The 21,191-nt window shown below is 47.0% G+C and overlaps 1 protein-coding gene across 1 annotated transcript in view; it reads right to left on the reverse strand.

Annotated features, from left to right (window-relative positions):
* The window catches only part of CFAP54 (cilia and flagella associated protein 54), a 383,858-nt gene that overhangs the window by 343,948 nt on the left and 18,719 nt on the right, over positions 1-21,191 (reverse strand). The window contains exons 6-7 of the mRNA XM_044280574.1: positions 20,994-21,137; positions 8,749-8,862 (exon numbers count right to left, since the gene is read on the reverse strand). Of these exons, the coding sequence (XP_044136509.1) occupies positions 8,749-8,862; positions 20,994-21,137 (258 nt within the window). The remainder of the gene's footprint in view (positions 1-8,748; positions 8,863-20,993; positions 21,138-21,191) is intronic.

A 21,191-nucleotide genomic window follows, 5' to 3' on the forward strand; every position in this document is an offset into this window, starting at 1 on the left:
TGAAAAGTGTTCTGTCTTAGGTGCCAAATCTCTGACCACATTCCACCTGCATCAGATGGTCCAGAATTTTCATACAAGATACTTTTATTCAAATCTTCATTAAAATGAAAATTATTGCGCCGTTTCGGTCATACTTGGCCTTTATCAAGTGAGATTGACTTTGGCGTCAACATTGAGAAGTGCAGCATGTACATGAGTTACTGATGGAGTTTGGTGCTGGAGCACATTGGTGCGGCAGGACATAACAGATAAGGTAGATATATACAATTACCTATGGGAACATACGCTTGACTGTTTCAGATTGTGTATTATCCAAATAACCGTTTCAACTGGACGAACAACATTTCTAATTTCGCTTGATGAAGGCAGAGTGTGGCTGAAACATCACAATCATTGTTATTTTAATAAAAATTTGAATAAAATGATCTTTTATGGGAATTCTGGTGCCTTGGAATAGTTACATGTATGGTATATGGGAGGTCATCCAAACTAAGTACGATAATAGGAAGTGGTGCAGGAGGACAAGATTGGACCCCGCATCATATGCAGCATGCACTTTATTTCTTGGTATTTTTTAAGGAAGGTACCACATTAATCAAATGTATACACCAACAGTATGTTGCCAATGGGTAAAGAAGAATGAGCACCGTAAAGCGCCAATCAGCATTGCTGACCTGTGCCACAGATTATGCTAATGGTGGTTTGGCAATCAGCTGATACAGTATAGTACAAAACCAAACCTGTTACATGTAGCTCCTGACAGTTCTGGGCACTATCTGGTACCATATATATTCCACTCATTTTTGAAGGGACTGAAGGCATATCACTAGGACTGCAGTGACTCCCTCAAAACAGCAAAGTGGCATCAGCTCCAGAAAAGAGCCATGCCACTTTGTCTCTAATTGGCTCCTCCTGTCTTTTTTATGATACACACATACATGCATGCATGATCAGCCAACTTAAGTGTGCATGTGTATAACCAGAGAAGAATTACTGCTCCTAATACAGTAATTAAGGGCTCATGCACACAAACATATTTTTTTCCCGTGTCCGTTCGTTTTTTTTTTTTTTACAGACTATATGCAGACCATTTACTTCAATGGGTCTGCAAAAAAAAACAGAAATGAGTCAGTGTGCATTTGTTTCCGTATGTCCACGCGGCCGTTCCACAAAAAAGATAGAACATGTCCTATTCTTGTCCATTGTGCGGAAAAGAATAGGCATTGTTACAATGGATCCGCCCAAAAAACTGATACAATACGGATGTCACACGGACGTCATCCGTATTTTTTGCTTATATACACAAAAAACTGGGAAAGCCCACGTTCAGACCCATGAGGTGGGAATAAACGTGTCCCCGTGCCTAGGCTGAAGATTCCCTAAAATCCCTAAGATGGTGAAAGGGGGAAAGAGGCAGCCTGCTCCCTCAGGACCTGGAACGGGCAGGCGTCTCTCTAACAGCCTAGACAGACAACCACAAGAAAAACAAAACCAACTTATCTTGTTACTGAGCAGGAACAGCAAATCCTTCCTTCCTTCCTTCCTCTGAGCCAGACAGAAGCTATAACCCGCACAGGACACTGGGAGTGGGCGTAATTTAAACTCATACCAACGACCCCACTCAGTGCACCTGAAGGTGCTCAACTCCAAAACAAAACAAAAGGCTACACACGTGCTGCTAACCTGGCAGACCTCCGCACATAACCTGAGCAGGGCATGACAGTACCCCCCCTTCTACAGGTGACCTCCGGACACCCCGGCCCAACTTTATCCAGGTGGGATCTGTGAAAAGCCCTCGCCAGTCGGATGGCACTAACATCCACAGCCGGAATCCACATCCTCTCCTCAGGGCCGTATTCCCTCCAGTGTACCAGATACTGAAGGGAACCCCGAAGAACTCTTGAGTCGAGAACCCTAGAGATCTCAAACTAAAAATTTCCATCAACCAGAACAGGGGGAGGAGGCAATGGCGATGGTTCCACCGGTTTCACATATTTCTTCAGTAAAGACCTGTGGAACACATCATGGATCCTCCAAGTCTGCGGAAGATGCAGACGAAACGCTACTGGATTGACCACCGCAGATATTTTGTCAGGTCCAATAAATCTTGGACCCAGTTTCCAAGATGGTACTCTCAGTTTAATATTTTTAGTAGATAACCACACCAGATCACCCACACACAGGTCCGGACCAGTCATACGTCTCTTGTCAGCCATTCGCTTATACCTCTCACCCATCTACTCCAAATTCACTTCGATCCTCCGCCAGAAAGAAGACAAGGCAGAAGAAAATCTCTCAGAGATCCCCAGAGGAACTAGTCCCAGAAAAGGTACCAAACTGAGGATGAAAACCGTATGCGCCAAAAAATGGCAACTTTCCCGTGGACTCCTGCCTACGGTTATTCCAAGCAAACTCTGCTAGGGATAAGCATGAGGACCAGTCCTCCTGATTCTCAGCCACAAAGCACCTCAAGTAGGTCTCCAGGTTTTGATTAGTACGCTCTGTCTGCCCATTCGACTGCGTATGAAAAGCCAAAGAGAACGAAAGTTGAATGCCAAGCCGAGAGCAGAACGCCCTCCAAAACCTGGAGACAAACTGCGTGCCCCTATCAGAAACCACATCCGAGGGAATGCCATGTAATTTCACGATATTATCTACAAAAATCTGAGCAAGAGTCTTGGTATTGGGCAGACTAGCTAACGATACAAAGTGAGACATTTTACTAAAATGGTCAACAACCACCAAAATTATTGTTTTCCCAGAGGAACTCGGCAGATCCGTAATAAAGTCCATAGACAAGTGCATCCAAGGACGAGACGGAATAGACAAAGTAAGAAGTGAACCAGAAGGTCGAGTATGAGCAACCTTTGACTGTGCAGAGGTTTCACAAGCTGCTACGTAATCCTCAACACTCTTACGTAACCCGGGCCACCAGAACTTCCGGGACACAAGATCAAAGGTGGACTTACCACCAGGATGTCCAGCAAGGACAGTATTGTGATGTTCCTTGAATACCTTGTATCGCAGTCCATCAGGAACAAACAACCTCCCTGGGGGACAAGAACCAGGAGCCCCCTCCTGGGCTCCCAACACCTCCATCTCCAATTCGGGGTACAGAGCGGAGAGCACCACCCCATCAGCCAAAATCGGAGCAGGATCCTCTGAATCACATCCCCCAGGAAAACTGCGAGACAACGTATCTGCCTTGATGTTTTTAACCCCCGGGCGAAAAGTAACCACAAAATTGAACCTGGTAAAGAACAGTGACCATCTAGCCTTTCTAGGATTCAGATGCTTGGCAGATTGCAGGTAAGCCAAATTCTTATGATCAGTATATACCGTAACGGGATGAGACGCCCCCTATAACCAGTGACGCCATTCCTCAAAGGCCAATTTGATGGCCAGCAATTCCCTATCTCCTACATCATAATTCCTCTCGGCGACCGAGAGCTTCTTGGAAAAAAAAAGCACACGGAACCCATTTTCCAGGAGATGAACCCTGCGACAGCACTGCTCCAACCCCCACTTCTGATGCATCAACCTCCACCACGAATGGCTGAGACACATCGGGCTGCACCAGAATGGGAGCAGACGCAAAACATTCCTTAATAGCCAAAAAGGCCTGCAATGCCTCATCCGACCAGACAGAGACGTTAACGCCCTTCTTAGTCATATCGGTCAGAGGTTTTACAATGGTAGAATAGTTCAAAATAAATTTTCTATAATAATTAGTAAACCCCAAAAACCGCATCAAAGCTTTCTGATTCTCTGGTCGGTCCCATTCCAGAACAGCCTGGACCTTTTCGGGGTCCATACGAAAACCAGAGTCAGAAAGCAGATATCCCAGAAACGGAAGCTTCTGCACAGAAAACACACATTTCTCCAATTTGGCATATAATTTATTTTCCCAAAGGATCAACAAAACCTGTCTCACGTGATCCTGATGGGTCTTCAGATCAGGAGAGTAAATTAGAATGTCATCCAAGTAAAACTACCACAAACCTCCCCACAAAATGATGGAAAATGTCATTGACAAATCGCTGAAATACCGCTGGCGCGTTAGTTAACCCAAAAGGCATAACCAGATTCTCGAAATGACCCTTGTGCGTGTTGAAGGCCGTTTTCCACTCATCCCCTTCCTTGATTCTGATCAGATTGTAGGCCCCTCTTAAATCCAACTTGGACGACACCTTGGCTCCAACAATTTAATCAAAATGATCGGAGATCAAAGGAAGGGGATACGGATCACGGACCGTAATATGGTTCAATTCCCAGAAATCCAAACAAGGTCTCAGCGATCCATCCTTTCTCTTTACAAAGAATAAACCAACTGCAACCGGAGACTTAGATGGCCTAATATGACCTTTTGCCAAACTCTCGGCAATATACTTCCGCATGACCTCTCTTTCGGGTTGAGAAAGATTGTAAAGCCGAGACTTTGGCAACTTAGCCCCTGGGATGAGATTAACTTGACAATCATAGTCACGATGAGGGGGCAATTCCTGAGGCCCACCCTCAGAAAAGACATCCGCAAAATCTGAGAGATACTGAGGTAAAGCAGTAGTAGACACATCAGAGATAGATGTGCCAAGACAATTGTCCGAACAAAATTCACTCCAACCAATGATCTGTCTTGCTTGCCAATCTATAATTGAGTTATGTTTTGTCAACCACGGTAAACCTAAGACTATAGGAGCGGAGCAGGCAAGTCCTTCATGACAAAACAAGACATGATCTCAACATGTGAATCACCCACCCTTAACTGAATACCATGAGCAATATGAGTGAGACTCCTTTGAGAAAGAGGAGAAGAATCAAGAGCGAAAACCAGAATCTCTCTTTCTAAAGTGCAAGTACTTAGACCCAGATTTTGAAGAAAAAGAAAGTCTAGCGCCACCATAGCTGGAAGGAGAAAACGAGTATTACAGGGAGCTTGCATACCTGCATGCTCTACCACCCCATTCACACTACCAAGAGTCAGGGATGTTTTTTTTTTTTTCTTTAAGTAAACCTCTTTGTGATTCTTTCTCATCAACCTGCGGTTTAACAAAAGGACAAGGAAAAATAAAATGACCACTTTTTTAACAGTAATAACATAGTTTATGCAACCTCCTAAAGTTCCTACTACCAGAACGGATAGACACCTGACCCAGCTGCATGGGTTCCTCCCCTACCCCAGAGTTACATGTCATATCACCCTGGGGAGCAGGTGAGACGAAACCACTCACAGAAGGGATCCCTTGCGCGGAGGGAACCTTACAGTACGGTTAGATACGCCTATCTAACCGTACTGCCAAAGACATAGCATTCTCCAATGTATCAGGGTACTCATGAAAAGCAAGGGCATCTTTTAATCTCTCAGATAACCCCTGACATAACTGACTACGTAACGCGGGGTCATTCCACTCTGACTCAATAGCCCATCTCCTAAACTCCACGCAGTAAGCCTCTGCAGTATGTTCACCTTGTAATAAATTACGCAATTTAGATTCTGCCATCGAGACCCGATCTGGATCATCATAAATTAATCCAAAGTCTTTAAAAAATTCTTCCACCGACCGGAGGGCCAGAGAACCGGGCAGCAGAGAAAAGGCCCAGGATTGTGCATCCCCTTTAAGCAGAGATATGATTATCCCTACCCTCTTACTCTCATCACCAGACGAAGATGGACGCAGCCGAAAATACAGCTTGCATGACTCTTTAAAGCGGATAAAGTCATCCACACAAATCTATCAGGGAGAGCGACTTTAGGCTCCCCATAAATTTGACTTCCTCCTATTGCACCTGATGCCAGAGCATTCTGAAACCGTGTGACCGAATTACACAGATCAGCAACCTCTAGGGATAATCCCTGCATGGGATCAACTAGCGCATCAATTGACTCCATCTCAAAACAGCTGAGAAATGGCAGTCAAAGTATTGGCGGGTTATAATGTCACGCTGGACAGGATACAAGATACACAGAATACCACCAAACAAGTGTCTAGGTAAGAAGCTGGGGATAAAGGTCACCTCCTGACAAATCCCTACCAGCTCTCCCTAGACTTCTATGCCCACGTTCAGACCCTTAAGGTGGGAATAAAAGTGTCCCCGTGCCTAGGCTGAAGATTCCCTAAAATTCCTAAGATGGTGAAAGGGGGAAAGAGGCAGCCTGCTCCCTCAGGACCTGGATGGGGTAGGCATCACTCTAACAGCCTAGACAGACAACCACAAGAAAAACAAAACCAACTTATCTGGTTACTAAGCAGGAACAGCAAATCCTTCCTTACTTCCTCTGAGCCAGACAGAAGCTATAACCCGCACAGGACACTGGGAGTGGGCGTAATTTAAACTCATACCAACGACCCCACTCAGTGCACCTGAAGGGAGGCAGATACAGCTCAACTCCAAAACAAAACAAAAGGCTACACACGTGCTTCTAACCTGGCAGACGTCCGCACATAACCTGAACAGGGCATGACAAATATCTGCGGCAGACACGGAACACATCACCTGATCTTCCGTTCACCACCGCCAGGCTGCTTCCCAACCGGGACAACGAATCGTGAGTAAGGGTACCACCAAGCCCTACTTTTCATGTGTACTGCGGGAACTTTTCAAAGCTGCAGCTATTGGTAACGAATCTTCAGTATACGTTACCTCACTCTTAATTGAAGTGATACAGTGTCAAACAATTGGAAACATATATATATATATCCATTTGTTACAACAGACAATACGGTCTTCCTACAGTGGATGAATTATTTGATACATTTTTAACCCTTGCAGTTGCACTGTGGACTATATAGCTATTGGAGAAACTTCCCTTCAAGTGGAATCCTCCTTTTTCTTTGTACAGGTGGAACTCTTTCTATTTTTCTTTTTTAGGTGGAAATATTGTCTACATAGGTGGAATTATCTTACACCTAAATATAAGGCTCCTCTCCAACATAATCACTATATTTTTTAATAGGTGGATTTATTTTTATGCATTCACTTTAGTATAAGTATTTGTATTGTGGTCTTATTGTGGATATATTTTATTATTGTCCTTTTTACTATCATCTTCTTCAGACCCATGGGGATGAAATATTGATCTCTATTGATATCAGCGTCAATACTATATTGATGAATCTGGCTAACGTCTGTATCTATCTGATGAATGTTGACATATGATGTCTACTTTGCTTGAATTGTCAGAGAGCTATATAGCCACTTGAGGACTATCCGGGATATTCATTACGGAGACCCTAACATATATGGTCCACCTGTCTTTAGTAAATAAAACTGTCACTATATACCAGCAATTTGCTTTACATAAACGATAGATGAATTTCTCCAAATGAGGTGTGCACAACCACTCTATATATTACATAGTACATGTTCTTGAATGGTGCTCCGAGTTCCCATTGTAACATTTGTAAGATGGCACCTGGAATCATCATGGAATAAAGGTATGTGTCACCGAGGTTCCTGGCCTCGGTGAAGTAAGAGCCGGTATTTTATGTTTCAGCAGCAGCTATTGCTAATTGACACCTTGAGATTTAGCATGGCTGTCATAGCTGATCCGGGACGGCTCTTACTGGGAGTAGTCAAAGTGCTGGGTGGGTGACTACTCCCCATATTCCAGGTTGGGTTTTGCCAGGCATAAAAACCAGCCAGCACTGCCAGGTGAGGAGGATTACCTCCGTCTGACAGTGGAGCTCAGGAGTCTGTGTGCTGTGAACTGAGGGCTGTGCCGGGATTTGAGGTTTGAGCCGGGCTGGAGGATTCAGTCCCCTCTAAAGGCGAACAGGCCGCCTATGGACTTGATGAGGCCGAACTGCTAACAGGGTGTGAATTAACACCCAGGAGAAAAAGGTGACTTTTATTGTTTATGGACTTTCCTTGTGTGTGAACAAACACCAAGCCACCTGCGTTTTGTGATACACCTTATCTGCATTTTGTTATACACCAATGTGTGAATAAACACTGCTGTTTGATTCAAGAACTGTGTACTTTGCCTCTATACTGCATCCACTAGTCCTAACTACCAGAGCGAATTCCCACACATTATAAGGAACATCTTATAGATTTCCTTATTAACAGGGTTGATCTCTTTTTTAAGATGAAAAGATAAAGGGGGTAATTTACTATCAGATATATGTCAGTTTTCTGTGGTGGCGCAAAGGTTATTTGCACCGCAATCTGCGATTTTTCCCCGCTCACGCCAGGGGTGTGGAATGGGTGAGGAAGGAAAGCGGCCAGCAGGCCCATTTCATTTATCATTTTTGGCACTTCTTCATAACTTTGGTTGATCTACGCCAGCCCAGGGGTTATTAAGACTGGCAACTAAAACACTAGCCTTAATAACGCCCCCCCCCCCCCCCCAAAAGTGTATATGTGTCTGAGGGAGTCGGGAGAGATAGCTGTCAGGTGATAGCTACTGAAGATGTATGGGCACCTTAACAATAACATATATTACTATACAGTATAAAGGATATATTGTAGACTGTTTTACATGTCTCCATTTCTACACATACTGTTTCCAGTTTAGGTATATTTATTAGACGCAGGACAGCTGTAATATAAAATGTAATACATTCCTTCATGCTTCAGTAGCACTAAGGAGAAGCAAGATTCCTGTTATATGTATAAGTTACCCCACAGGCAGTATTACATGTCTTGTTCCTTGGCTGGTGTGTCTAGGAATATCTTACTGAGCTTGTAACTCAAGCCTAGTGCCTACAATCACTTCACTTCTTACAGCGGAAAAAAATGTCTGTTTACCTTAAGAGTGGACTCTTTAAAAGCTTTTTTTGTCTCTTCGTTGTATGAGGAATCGCTTATATGTTCAAGCTGACTAAGCTCGTTGATCTTACTGAGAGCACGACGAGCAAATACCTATAAAAACACACACATATCAAATATGAGATGTCTCAATAACGTTGTCTTTCATACAATGAAACAATAGATCAATAAACAAAAATATTAATTGCAGCATAATCCTATGTGAATAAGGAAGGTCAGCGGCCAGGTTTGCTTCTCAGGAAATATTTGCATAAGTAGAAGATGAATATTCATTTCTGTAGTTTATGTAAAATGTCATTATTTGTATTTCATAAATAAAGAAAAAGAAGTTATGCAAATAAAAAAGGAAACAAAAACCCTTTCCTCTTCTGTGAAGATGTTAAAAATGTATTTGCTTCCTATATTTATTAGTAGACAGCTGGGTGACATATAATGTGACATTAAATGGTCACTATCCTTTTATCAAGGTTTTATAAATCATCAATACAGGCAAACTTGTAATAAACCTTATGAGGATAAATTTTCCCCTCTGTAGACTTCTATTGGCAGCATGTAATCTGATCCTTCACCGATGTGACAGTCCAGACGTAGCAGAGAATGTTATGGCCTGCATACATACGAATGTATTGTCGGCCGAACCAAACTAGAACGTTTAATGTGTATTTGGAGCTCCCGACTCTCTCCAACCCTTCCCCCGATAGATGATATTCGGCGAGAGAACGATCAGACGAAATAAAAAAAATTGCTCTCCCAGGAGACAAGCAGCCACCAGAAGTGACTGGCAGCAGCTCTCTCCCTTAAAGGGGTTGTCCAAGTTATTACCCACACATACAACATGAGTAACCCAACGATCAGACTGCAGACAGGGCAGCAATTTTAGGGAAAGTAAATTCAGGTTTTGTTGACACCCACAAATATTTATGAGGGAAACCTCAGAGATTGTTGTTACACGCCCCTACAGCTCTGCAACTGCATGTCAACAAAGGGCCAGAACTGAACTAGGGAACTGAGGAAATATATATTTTTTGCCTAAAACTTGCTTAGCTTATGTATATATTGCTGACCATCAGATTTACAGTGCTTTATTTTTTTCACTTGGACAACCCCTTTAAATACACATACTCATTCAGCTAAGCCAAATGTGCATGTGTATGAGGGAGTAGTGAGGGAGTAGAGAAAGATAGCTGTAGGACAAACGATCGTTTGGCCAACAGCTATTAAATGTGTATGGCCACCTTTAGTTTAGGAGGAAGAACAGATATAGGAGCATTTTGTCTCTGATAAGATATATGTCAAAGTTTCACATGTACGTACTATAGATTTATGCAAAATGTATTGAAAGGTTAGTGACTATTTAGGAGCTATTCCTACAGGATTTGTCAACTAGCTTTCCAAATGGAAAGTCAGCCTGGGAGAGGGAGTTGCACAGGTGGCTATACTGGCAATAACATGACTTTTCTGGAAACAGATATAACAATCACCTACAGTATGCTTGATTGCTAAACTTTGAAAGTTGGGAGGGAGGGAGGGGCTCTCTCTTCCTGCCACCCACTGGAACAACAGCACTTCAGGAGCTAGCTAAGTTATATGTGTGCGTATGTGGGTATGTATATAAGTATAATATCCCAGTAGACTTTATATGTGTACATATAGATATTTGTAGTCGGCGATTGTATTCTGTTTATGCAGGACTCTCTATATGTATATATACTAATGGTCAGGTACTGGATGTGAGTTGGTTAGAAGAGTAGATCCAGTAGACTGTATATTGGTGGACTCTGGATATACTTTATATACAGTCATGTGAAAAAATTAGGACACCCTTTGAAAGCATGTGGTTTTTTGTAACATTTTTAATAAAAGGTTATTTCATCTCCGTTTCAACAATACAGAGAGATTAAAGTAATCCGACTAAACAAAGAAAACTGAAGAAAAGTCTTTTCAAGATCTTCTGTAAATGTCATTCTACAAAAATGCCTATTCTAACTGAGGAAAAAGATAGGACACCCTTGCCCCTAATAGCGAGTGTTACCTCCTTTGGCTGAAATAACTGCAGTGAGACGGTTCTTGTAGCCATCTACCAGTCTTCGACATCGGTCTGAGGAAATTTTACCCCACTCCTCAATGCAGAACTTTTTCAGCTGTGAGATGTTTGAGGGGTTTCTTGCACGTACAGCCCTTTTCAAGTCACCCCACAGCATCTCAATGGGATTCAAATCTGGACTTTGACTTGGCCATTCCAGGACTCTCCATTTCTTCTTTTTCAGCCAATCTTTGGTTGATTTACTAGTATGTTTTGGGTCATTGTCATGATGCATGGTCCAGTTCCGCTTCAGCTTTAATTTTCTAACTGATGGTCTCACATGTTCTTCAAGCACCTTCTGATACACAGTAGAATTCATCGTGGATTCTATGATGGTGAGCTGACCAGGTCCTGCTGCAGCAAAGCAGCCCCAAACCATGACACTTCCACCTCCATGCTTCACAGTTGGTATGAGGTTCTTTTCTTGGAATGCTGTGTTTGGTTTACGCCAAACATGTCCTCTGCTGTTGTGTCCAAATAATTCAATTTTGGACTCATCTGTCCAAAGAACATTATTCCAGAAGTCCTGGTCTTTGTCAACTTTATCTCTGGCAAATGTCAGTCTGGCCTCGATGTTTCTCTTGGAAAGCAAAGGTTTCCTCCTTGCACACCTCCCATGCAAGTTAAACTTGTACAGTCTCTTTCTGATTGTAGAGGCGTGTACTTCTACATCAACAGTAGCCAGAGCCTGCTGTAGTTCTCGAGATGACACTTTAGGGTTTTTGGAGACCTCTTTTAGCATCTTGCGGTCTGCTCTTGGGGTGAACTTGCTGGGGCGACCAGTCCTGGGCATGTTGGCAGTTGTTTTGAAAGCCCTCCACTTGTAGACTATCTTCCGGACAGTGGAATGGCTGATTTCAAAATCTTTTGAGATCTTTTTAAATCCCTTCCCAGACTCATAGGCTGCTACAATCTTTTTTCTGAAGTCCTCTGACAGCTCTTTTGCTCTCACCATGGTGCTCACTCTTACTTCAACAGTCAGGAGCACACCAAACTAAATGTCTGAGGTTTAAATAGGGCAAGCCTCATTCAACATGCAGAGTAACGATCTACTAATTATGTGCACCTGGTGTGATATACCTGTGTGAGATCTGAGCCAATTTAAGAGGGAATACATGTGAGGGTGTCCTATCTTTTTCCTCAGTTAGAATAGGCATTTTTGTAGAATGACATTTACAGAAGATCTTGAAAAGACTTTTCTTCAGTTTTCTTTGTTTAGTTGGATTACTTTAATCTCTCTGTATTGTTGAAACGGAGATGAAATAACCTTTTATTAAAAATGTTACAAAAAACCACATGCTTTCAAAGGGTGTCCTAATTTTTTCACATGACTGTACATACACATTATTAGCCACATTTGCATAGCATACAGGGTGGGCAGGAACCAAGGTGGCTGTGTATTGTGTTATCTGTATCTTTATGTATAATGTCCATTGCTTTGTCATCTCTACGTTATCAGTAAACTATTTTTATATATAAGTATCTGCGAGGGTTGTGTGTTGCTCCTGGGGTATATGAAGGACTGGAGGCAGTGTATTTATACACAGGATATTCGGGTTGTATGGGAAACACGGGCAACATGCTAGGAATAGAATAGAAGGGATGGAAAACGGAGATATACATAAATCTCCATTTCCCAAGAAGCAAAAATCCCCTCTTCACTGACGAAACATATAATCCACCCGCTGCAACTTCCTGACCCCGGATATAACAGAGTCAGACGTGGCTCTTGACACCCTCGTGACAGCTCTCCTCCTAACATCCAAAGCTTCAAGAGTAACCTGAAAACCCACCTTTTCAGGAAAGCCTACTATCTGCAATGAGCATTCTGCCACCACACAGTCACAAGAGCAGCCTATACCCTCACCTACTGTGTTCACCCCTCCCACCCTTATAGATTGTAAGCTCTTCTGGGCAGGGTCCTCTACCCCTCTATACCAGTCTGTTAATAGTTTCTTGTTTACTGTGTTTTTTATTTCTGTGTAAACCCAGCTGGATGTACAGCGCCATGGAATTAATGGTGCTTTAAAAACGAGATTTTTGTGAACTCACCTTGTAAAATCTCTTTCTCGCTTTATTCATTGGGGGACACAGGACCATGGGTATAGCTTGCTGCTGCCACTAGGAGGCGACACTAGGCTGAAAGCTGTTTGCTCCTCCCCTGCAGGCTATACCCCCTCCAGCCTGGAGAGAGCATATCAGTTTGTGCTTCAGCAGTAGGAGAAACATACCGAAACAAAACAAAACAGGAAGACCACAGTCCAACCAAACAACCGAACCTGACCTCAGTCCCAACCGGTAACTTGGACCACTGGTCTCAGTAGAAACCAACAACAATGGGTGGGTGCTGTGTCCCCCAATGAATAAAGCGAGAAAGAGATTTTACAAGGTGAGTTCACAAAAATCTCGTTTTCTCGCTCATATCATTGGGGGACACAGGACCATGGGACGTCCTAAAGCAGTCCCCAGGGTGGGAAAACCGCTGACTCCACCTCCAAGTCGAGCCACTACACTGCGGCCTGTAAGATCCTACGGCCAAGAGCAGCATCCGCCGATGCGAACGAATGCACCTTGTAGAACTTGGTGAAGGTGTGCAACGAAGACCAAGTCGCTGCCTTACACAATTGAGACGCCGAAGCGTGGTGAAAGTGTGCCCAAGAAGCCCCGACCGCCCTGGTCGAGTGAGCCGTGACGCCAGGCGGAGGAACCCTGCCTTTGGAGCGGTAGGCCTCGTGAATGGCCGATCTAATCCACCGAGCAATCGCCACCTTGGATGCCGCCAAACCCTTCCGAGGACCCTCCGGAACTAGGAACAGAGAGTCCGCTCGCCGAAAGGAGGCTACCGCGGCCAGGTAGACCCGTAAGGCCCGCACCACATCCAGACGATGAAGCGCCACTTCCCTAGGATGAGAAGGTTTAGGGCAAAGCGAGGGGAGGACAATGTCCTCATTGACATGGAACGCCGACACCACCTTCGGCAGAAACGACGGCACCGTCCGGAGCACCACCTTATCCTGATGGAACACCAAGAAAGGCTCCTTGCACGACAGTGCCGCCAGTTCCGACACCCGACGGATGGACGTAATGGCAACCAGGAATGCCACCTTCCACGACAACATGCGGAGGGAGACTTCCCTCAGGGGTTCAAACGGCTCGGACTGAAGTGCCACCAGCACCAAATTCAGGTCCCAGGAATGCAACGGCGGCCGATATGGAACCGCGGTGTGCGCAACACCCTGCATGAAGGTCTTGACGGGCCCCAGCACTGCCAGCGTACGCTGGAAAAAAATGGAAAGGGCCGAAACCTGCCCCTTCAGCGAACTTAGGGACAGACCCAGCTCCAAACCTGCTTGAAGAAAGGCCAACACCGTAGGGAGGGAAAAACTCCTGGAGGGGAGGTCCTTGTCCTCACAGAATTTCAAGAACGACCTCCACGTACGATAGTAGATCCTCGCCGAGGAGGGCTTCCGAGCCCCAATCATCGTTCGAACGACCGCATCCGAGAAACCCCTGTTCTTCAGCAGGAAGGTTTCAACAGCCACGCCGTCAAACGCAGCGTATGTAAACCCTGGTGGAAGACTGGGCCCTGCGAGAGCAGGTCGGGCCTGAGTGGAAGAGGCCACGGCGCGTCCCCCAGGAGCAGAACGAGCTCCGAGTACCAAGCTCGGCGCGGCCAGTCCGGGGCAATCAGGAGCGTTTGAACACCCTCCATCCTGATTCTGCGAAGAATCCGCGGTAGGAGCGGCAGTGGCGGGAATACATACAGAAAATTGAAGTCGCCCCACGGTGCCACGAGTGCGTCTACGTCGTAAGCCATCGGATCCCTTGCGCGAGACAGGAAGCACGGGAGTTTGTGATTCAACCGAGATGCCATTAGGTCCACTTCCGGGCGACCCCACCGGAGGCAAAGGTCCTCGAACACCTCCGGGTGGAGAGCCCACTCCCCCGAATCCACCGTCGTTCGGCTGAGGAAATCCGCCGTCCAATTGTCCACGCCTGGGATGAAGACCGCCGAGACCATCGGGACATGGGCTTCCGCCCACTGCAGAATCCTCGCGGCCTCGTCCATCACCGGTCCGCTGCGCGTCCCCCCCTGGTGATTGATGTAGGCGACCGCTGTGGCGTTGTCCGACTGTATCCTGACCGGACGGCCCCGCAAATCGGTGGTCCAATGGCAAAGGGAGAGGTAGATGGCCCGGAGCTCCAGGATATTGATGGGTAGTCTGGACTCCGACAGAGACCAGACACCTTGGGCCGTCCGAGTACCGAAGACCCCTCCCCAACCGCGGAGGCTGGCGTCGGTCGTAATCACCGTCCATGACACCGGCAGGAACGACTTCCCTGACGACAGGTTGTCCGGAATCATCCACCAGGCGAGAGCCTCGCGAACGGGCTGAGGCAGCGAGATCCTGAGGTCCAGTGAATCCCGGGACTTGTCCCAGGAGGACAGGATGAGCCGCTGAAACACCCTGGTGTGGAACTGGGCGAACGGTACCGCCTCGAATGAGGCCACCATCAGCCCCAGAACTCGCATGCAGTTGCGAATCGATACCTTGCGATGCCGGTTGAGCAGAACCACTGCCTTCTGAATGCCCAATCTCTTGTCCAGAGGGAGACGGACCACGGCGGCCTCGGAATCCAACGTCATACCCAGGAACCTGATTCGAGTGGTCGGAAACAGGCATGACTTCCTTCGGTTGAGAATCCAGCCGAAGCGAGTGAGCGTGCTCATCGTAATCCGAAGGCTGTCTGCGCATTGCGGCGCTGACGGGGCTTTGACTAAGATGTCGTCCAGGTATGGGAGAAGGGTAATGCCCCTGGACCGCAGAATCCCCAGAAGTGGTGCCAGAACCTTCGTGAACACCCGCGGGGCCGTCGCCAGACCGAATGGTAGCGCGACGAATTGGAAGTGATCCGACTGGATGGCAAATCGGAGGAAACGTTGGTGCATGGTAGCAATAGGTATGTGGAGATACGCATCCTGTACGTCCAAAGACGCCATGTGCTCCCCCTGCACCAACGAGGCTACAACGGAACGAAGGGATTCCATTCTGAACCTCTGCACCCGCAGATAGCGATTCAGAAGCTTGAGGTCCAGCACCGGTCTCACATCGCCCTCCTTCTTGGGGACCACAAACAGGTTGGAATAAAAACCTGTGAAACGCTCTTCTGGAGGTACCGGAGAAATAACCCCCCGCAGAAGTAAGGACTGGACGGCGTTCAAGAAAGCCGCGGCCCGGACGGGATCCCTGGGAGGCTGGGAAGGGAAGAAACGGTTGGGGGGAAGGGACCTGAATTCTATTTTGTAGCCCGAGGAAACTACCTTGAGCGCCCATGCGTCCGGAATGTGGGCGTGCCAAATGTCCTGGAACAGGAGAAGGCGCCCCCCCACCTGAGAAGGTGGGGACAAACCTTCATGCGGAAGGCTGCTTACCCGGCGCTGTGCGAGGTTGCTGGGCACGTGGACGCCAAGCCTGCTGGGGCTTAAAGGATGGGCCCTTCCGCCGATCCTGGTTGGGTGGTCCCGCCGCGGAGGTGGGGGCTGAACGGGTGCCCGAGAAGCGGCGAAAGGACTGGAAGCGTGAGGACGCAGGCCTGGACTGAAAAGGCCGCTTCGCTTTGGGTTGGGGCAGATGGGTGCTTTTGCCACCCGTAGCTTCTGAGATTATGACATCCAGTTTCGGCCCAAAAAGCCGAGCCCCAGAAAACGGAAGCTTTAGGAGAGAACGTTTAGAGGAAGAATCAGCCTTCCAGGCCTTGAGCCATAACTCCCTGCGTACCGAGGTGGCGAGAGCTGAGGCACGAGCGACCATCGATCCAGCATCCAGTGCCGCTTCACAGATATATTTTCCCGCATGTGAAATTTGGAGCGCAGACAATTCGAGCTCAGCAGGCGGGAGGTTGGACAAAATGTCCTGGCTTAACCGGACGGACCACTCCGAAACCGCCTTGGCTACCCAGGCGGATGCGAAAATCGGACGCAGCGCCGAACCGCTCGCCGTAAAGATTGACTTGGAGAGCGACTCTACGCGACGGTCCACCGGGTCCTGGAGTGACGAACCATCCGCTACCGGAATGGTCGTAGATTTTGCCAGTCGAGCCACCGGCGGATCCACCTTCGGCGGGGAGGACCACAGTTCCACTGTCTCGCGTGGAAAGGGGTAGAGAAGGTCCAGGCGCTTTGGGATAACAAAACGCAAACCTGGCTGGTCCCAAGCCTTGTTAACCACAATAGAAAAAATCCTCGTGCAACGGGAAAGCCTTAGGAGTCTGTTTCGCACGCAGAAACGACACCCCTTGTTGGCTAGTGGAGGGAAGATCCTCCTGAACCCGGAAGGTATCCCTTATTGCCGAAATCAGGCTATCCACCATGAAAGCAATCTGAGAAGAGTGCTCCAGATCCATATCCGCATCAGAATCCCCGAGCTCACCCTCTGACAGTGCGTCGCCTAGCAGGGAGGACGCCTGTGACTGGGATCCAGTAGCAGGGGGGGATGCAGAGGCGTCAGAGGAGGAACGGTTACCTGCCCTGGGGCGCTTACTAGGAGGTCTGCCTCTGGTTTGCGTGCAATGCGGTTGCGCGGATTGCACCGGTGGCGATTTATCTACCAAACGACCCAACAGAGAAAGGGTGGAATGGGAAACCTTAGAGAGGTCCTCCACTGCCCGAGACAGGGACCTTGCCCAGTCTGGTTCCCCCTGAACAGGGCGATCTAAGGCTTCTGTGGGCTGCAGTGTTCTAGGGGGATTGCTCTGCGCGGGCTTCTGACAAGCCGAGCACAGTGAGAGTGACTGGCCCCGAGGGAATTTGGCTGAACACACTGAACAGGCATAGTGAGTGGTCACACAGGTTGCCTGAGGGGGGTCAGTGGCTGGGTCAGACATGGTTTGATATCCTGCTGAACGGGGTATCTATCTCCTACCAGAGTGGAGCGGGAGCCAAGGTCCTGTGTCCACCACGCTGCGCTGAGAGGAAGAGGAAGTTTCAGCAGGGCGGGAGAATAAGCCACGCCCCCTGACAGCCCGGGAGCGGCAGGATAACGAAGAGGGCCGCAAGCGCCGCCCACCCCTGTGCACCTGACCGCAGCTGCGGCCAGCGTGCCTAAGTCCCCGATAATATGGCTGCTCAGAAGGGGCCGCTTCGCTGCAGCAGAGGGGAAGAGCCCGACACCGCCGTGCGGCCGCAAAGATCCCGGCGCGCCGCGAATAGCGCATCTGCCCTGCGCAGTGCCGTCTGCGACCGCACGGAAGACGCTGCCGTGCGCGATGCAGCGGCGAAGAACAGAGGGAGACGGAGCGTACAGATCCGCGACAGGTGCCGGCGGAACTCACCGGGTGCGGGAGCGCGGGCGGGCGGGCAGGCAGACGGGCAGGCAGACGGGCGGGCGCTCAGGGGCACTGGTGCCGTGCAGTACGGCACGCTGTTATCCTGTGAGTGGGGGGGGAGGCCAGAGGAGACGAGTCACTTACCTATCTTCATCTGTAGACTTCACCCTCAGTTGAAACACCAGCAGGACCACCCTACGACCGCTGGCACAAGGCAACAGGGGTCCGGGCAGAAGAGGGCTGAAGAAAGGGTAGTCCTGTAGCTGGGGGGAAGCAGGGGAGCGAGGCTGCCCTGGTCCGCTTTTTCTTCTTGGGGCGGCAAGGCGGTGGACGAGGTACACCGGCCCGCCTCCCGGGGGTGCAGGGACGCAAGCGACCCTGGACCCCCCATCCGGATTCTGGAAAAAATAAAAAATAAAATAAAATAATCAAAGTGCCACCCTGCAAAGCAGGGAGGTCTGCCTCCTACGACACTAAGCTAAAAACTGATATGCTCTCTCCAGGCTGGAGGGGGTATAGCCTGCAGGGGAGGAGCAAACAGCTTTCAGCCTAGTGTCGCCTCCTAGTGGCAGCAGCAAGCTATACCCATGGTCCTGTGTCCCCCAATGATATGAGCGAGAAATAAATAATAATAATAATAAATGACCCCCGTGATTTTCATCACAAAGTCTTTCACATCTACATTTAGTATTATTGGGTTTTTTTTGTGGAAAAAAAAACATCTCAAAACCACACTCTTTCATGTGGTATGCATTTTTGGGAATTATTTGAGGAGTTGGCATTTTCTAAAATTTTGAGAAATAGTGAGTCAGATACATTAACCCCTGCAGTTAGGCACTTAGTGACCATGCAATTTTTTCCTTGTATTCTAAGAGCTAACACTTTTTTATTTTTCCATCGATGTAGCCATTTGAGGGTTTGTATTTTTTTGAGACAAGTTGTATTTTTTATAGCACCATTTTGGTGTACACATGCCTTACTGGTTAACTTTTATTAACTCTTGCTGGGGAAATGGGAAAATATTAATTGCCATTGACTTTTTACATTATAAATTTTGACACATTCACTTTGCGGCATAAATAACATAATAAATTTATTCTCTGGGTCAGTATGATTACTGTGATTCCAAATATGTATAGTTTTTTTTTTTAGTTTTATTACTTTTGCCCAATAAAAATCCTTTTCTAAGAACAGAAAAGCCATCGAAAAATTTGAAGTGTGAATTTAAGCCTGGAGTTAACCCTCTAAATGTATTAAAAAATGTATATGATACGTAATACATAAATGTTTTGTTTTACAGTGTTCCTCTCAGCCATAGCAACGTGCCCCTGCGCATTGGGATGTGCTGACTGACCCCCTTTTTCTTTGCAGTTTGTGCTGGAGGTGTGGCTGCCTCCTTAGTCATGCACTCCTGACCAGCTCGTCTCCCCCATAGGCTGATTTTAATTAGTGTGAGTATATAGCTTGGCCTGCTCCCCCTCACTTACTGGAAGCCATTTAGCAGCAGGAGAGAGATAGTTTGTGGACTCTCATTGCAGTATTTGGTGGCCATTTGGCACCAGGAGTGGTGTGGAGTGGGCCCGGCATGCATGTTGGTACCTGCATTCCTTGGATATAATGGAGGCCATTTTGGCACCAAAAATGACAGAAATTAAAGCAGGCCCAGCATGCATGTGGAACCTACACTCCCTGAATTGTATGGTAGCCGTCATGGCACATAACAGGTAGACTTTAGGGTAAGGAACCCGTCTTACAGAGATCGCCTTGACGTGCGGCAGACGGGCTCAAATAATTTTGTACAAAATGATTTGCCAAGCATCTCTAATGTATAGCACTAGTAATTATTATGCATGGTTTTCAGAGAGCGGTTGCATTGCCTGTTTTGTATTAGGCTAGGTCTACACGACGACATTTGTCACGCAACATTTTGTTGCACTAATGTCGCGCAACAATTCGAAATGGATTTTTCTGCGACTGTTGCGTCGCAGCATGTTGCATGTTGCAATGCGACACCATAGACTGCCATTATAAAAATTGTAGCGCGACATTGGTGTAACAAAATGTTGCTCTACAAATGTTGCAGTGTAGTTGTGCCCTATAAGTCGCGCGACAAATGTCGTTGTGTAGACCTAGCCTTACAGTGTTGTTCTCAGCCATAGCAGCGTGCCCCTGCGCATTGGGATGTGCTGACTAACCCCCTTTTTCTTTGCAGTTAATATATAAAGATACTGGTGGAGATTTATCAAACTGGTGTAAAGTAGAACTGGCTTAGTTACCCATAGCAACCAGATTCCACCTTTCATTTTCCAAAGGAGCTGATTGGTTGCTAAGCAAATAAGCCAGTTCTACTTTACACCAGTTTGATAAATTTCCCCCATTCTGTATAGCATTCTATACAATATGAAAGTCGGTTTGGATTTTGCCGCATAATCTGTGCTGCACGCTGGCATAAAACAACGGCTTGGAGACAGAGCTGCAGACTCTGCAATTCAGTAAGGAGCCTCAGCAGAAATTAGAATGAATCTGCGCTGCACAGTAAAGCTCTGCAATGAATATATAAACCCAGGTTCTGTCTCCTTCCCTTCACTTTATGCACAGCATATTTCAGGGACGCTGCTCAATCTGTGCTGCAATATGAATTCGATTAGGAAAATGCTCACCAAGGTAAGCCCAATGTTACAATAACTTTAAGGAAGTGGGAGCTTTCTATTACCAGAATATCGCAAGCTGCTTGGTATGTCCAGATATAAAAAACGTTCTATAGTATCCAGAAATAAAATATGCAGCCTGACGTTTATGGCATCTTCTACTTTACCTCTCCATGAACACCAGCGCGGCAGTCAAAATAACACTGGCACACCGCAGTATAAAGGGTCGTCCTCCAGGTTAAGTAACGGACGGATAAAAGAGGAACAGAAGACTCCATGCATACACTTGCCCATAGCAGGAACTCAAGAGCCTGAAATAAGGAAGCGTTTAACCAATGTTTATTAGCTGATAAAACACAGTGATT

The sequence above is a fragment of the Bufo gargarizans genome, chromosome 2 (assembly GCF_014858855.1).
Source record: "Bufo gargarizans isolate SCDJY-AF-19 chromosome 2, ASM1485885v1, whole genome shotgun sequence".
NCBI classification, from domain to species: domain Eukaryota; kingdom Metazoa; phylum Chordata; class Amphibia; order Anura; family Bufonidae; genus Bufo; species Bufo gargarizans.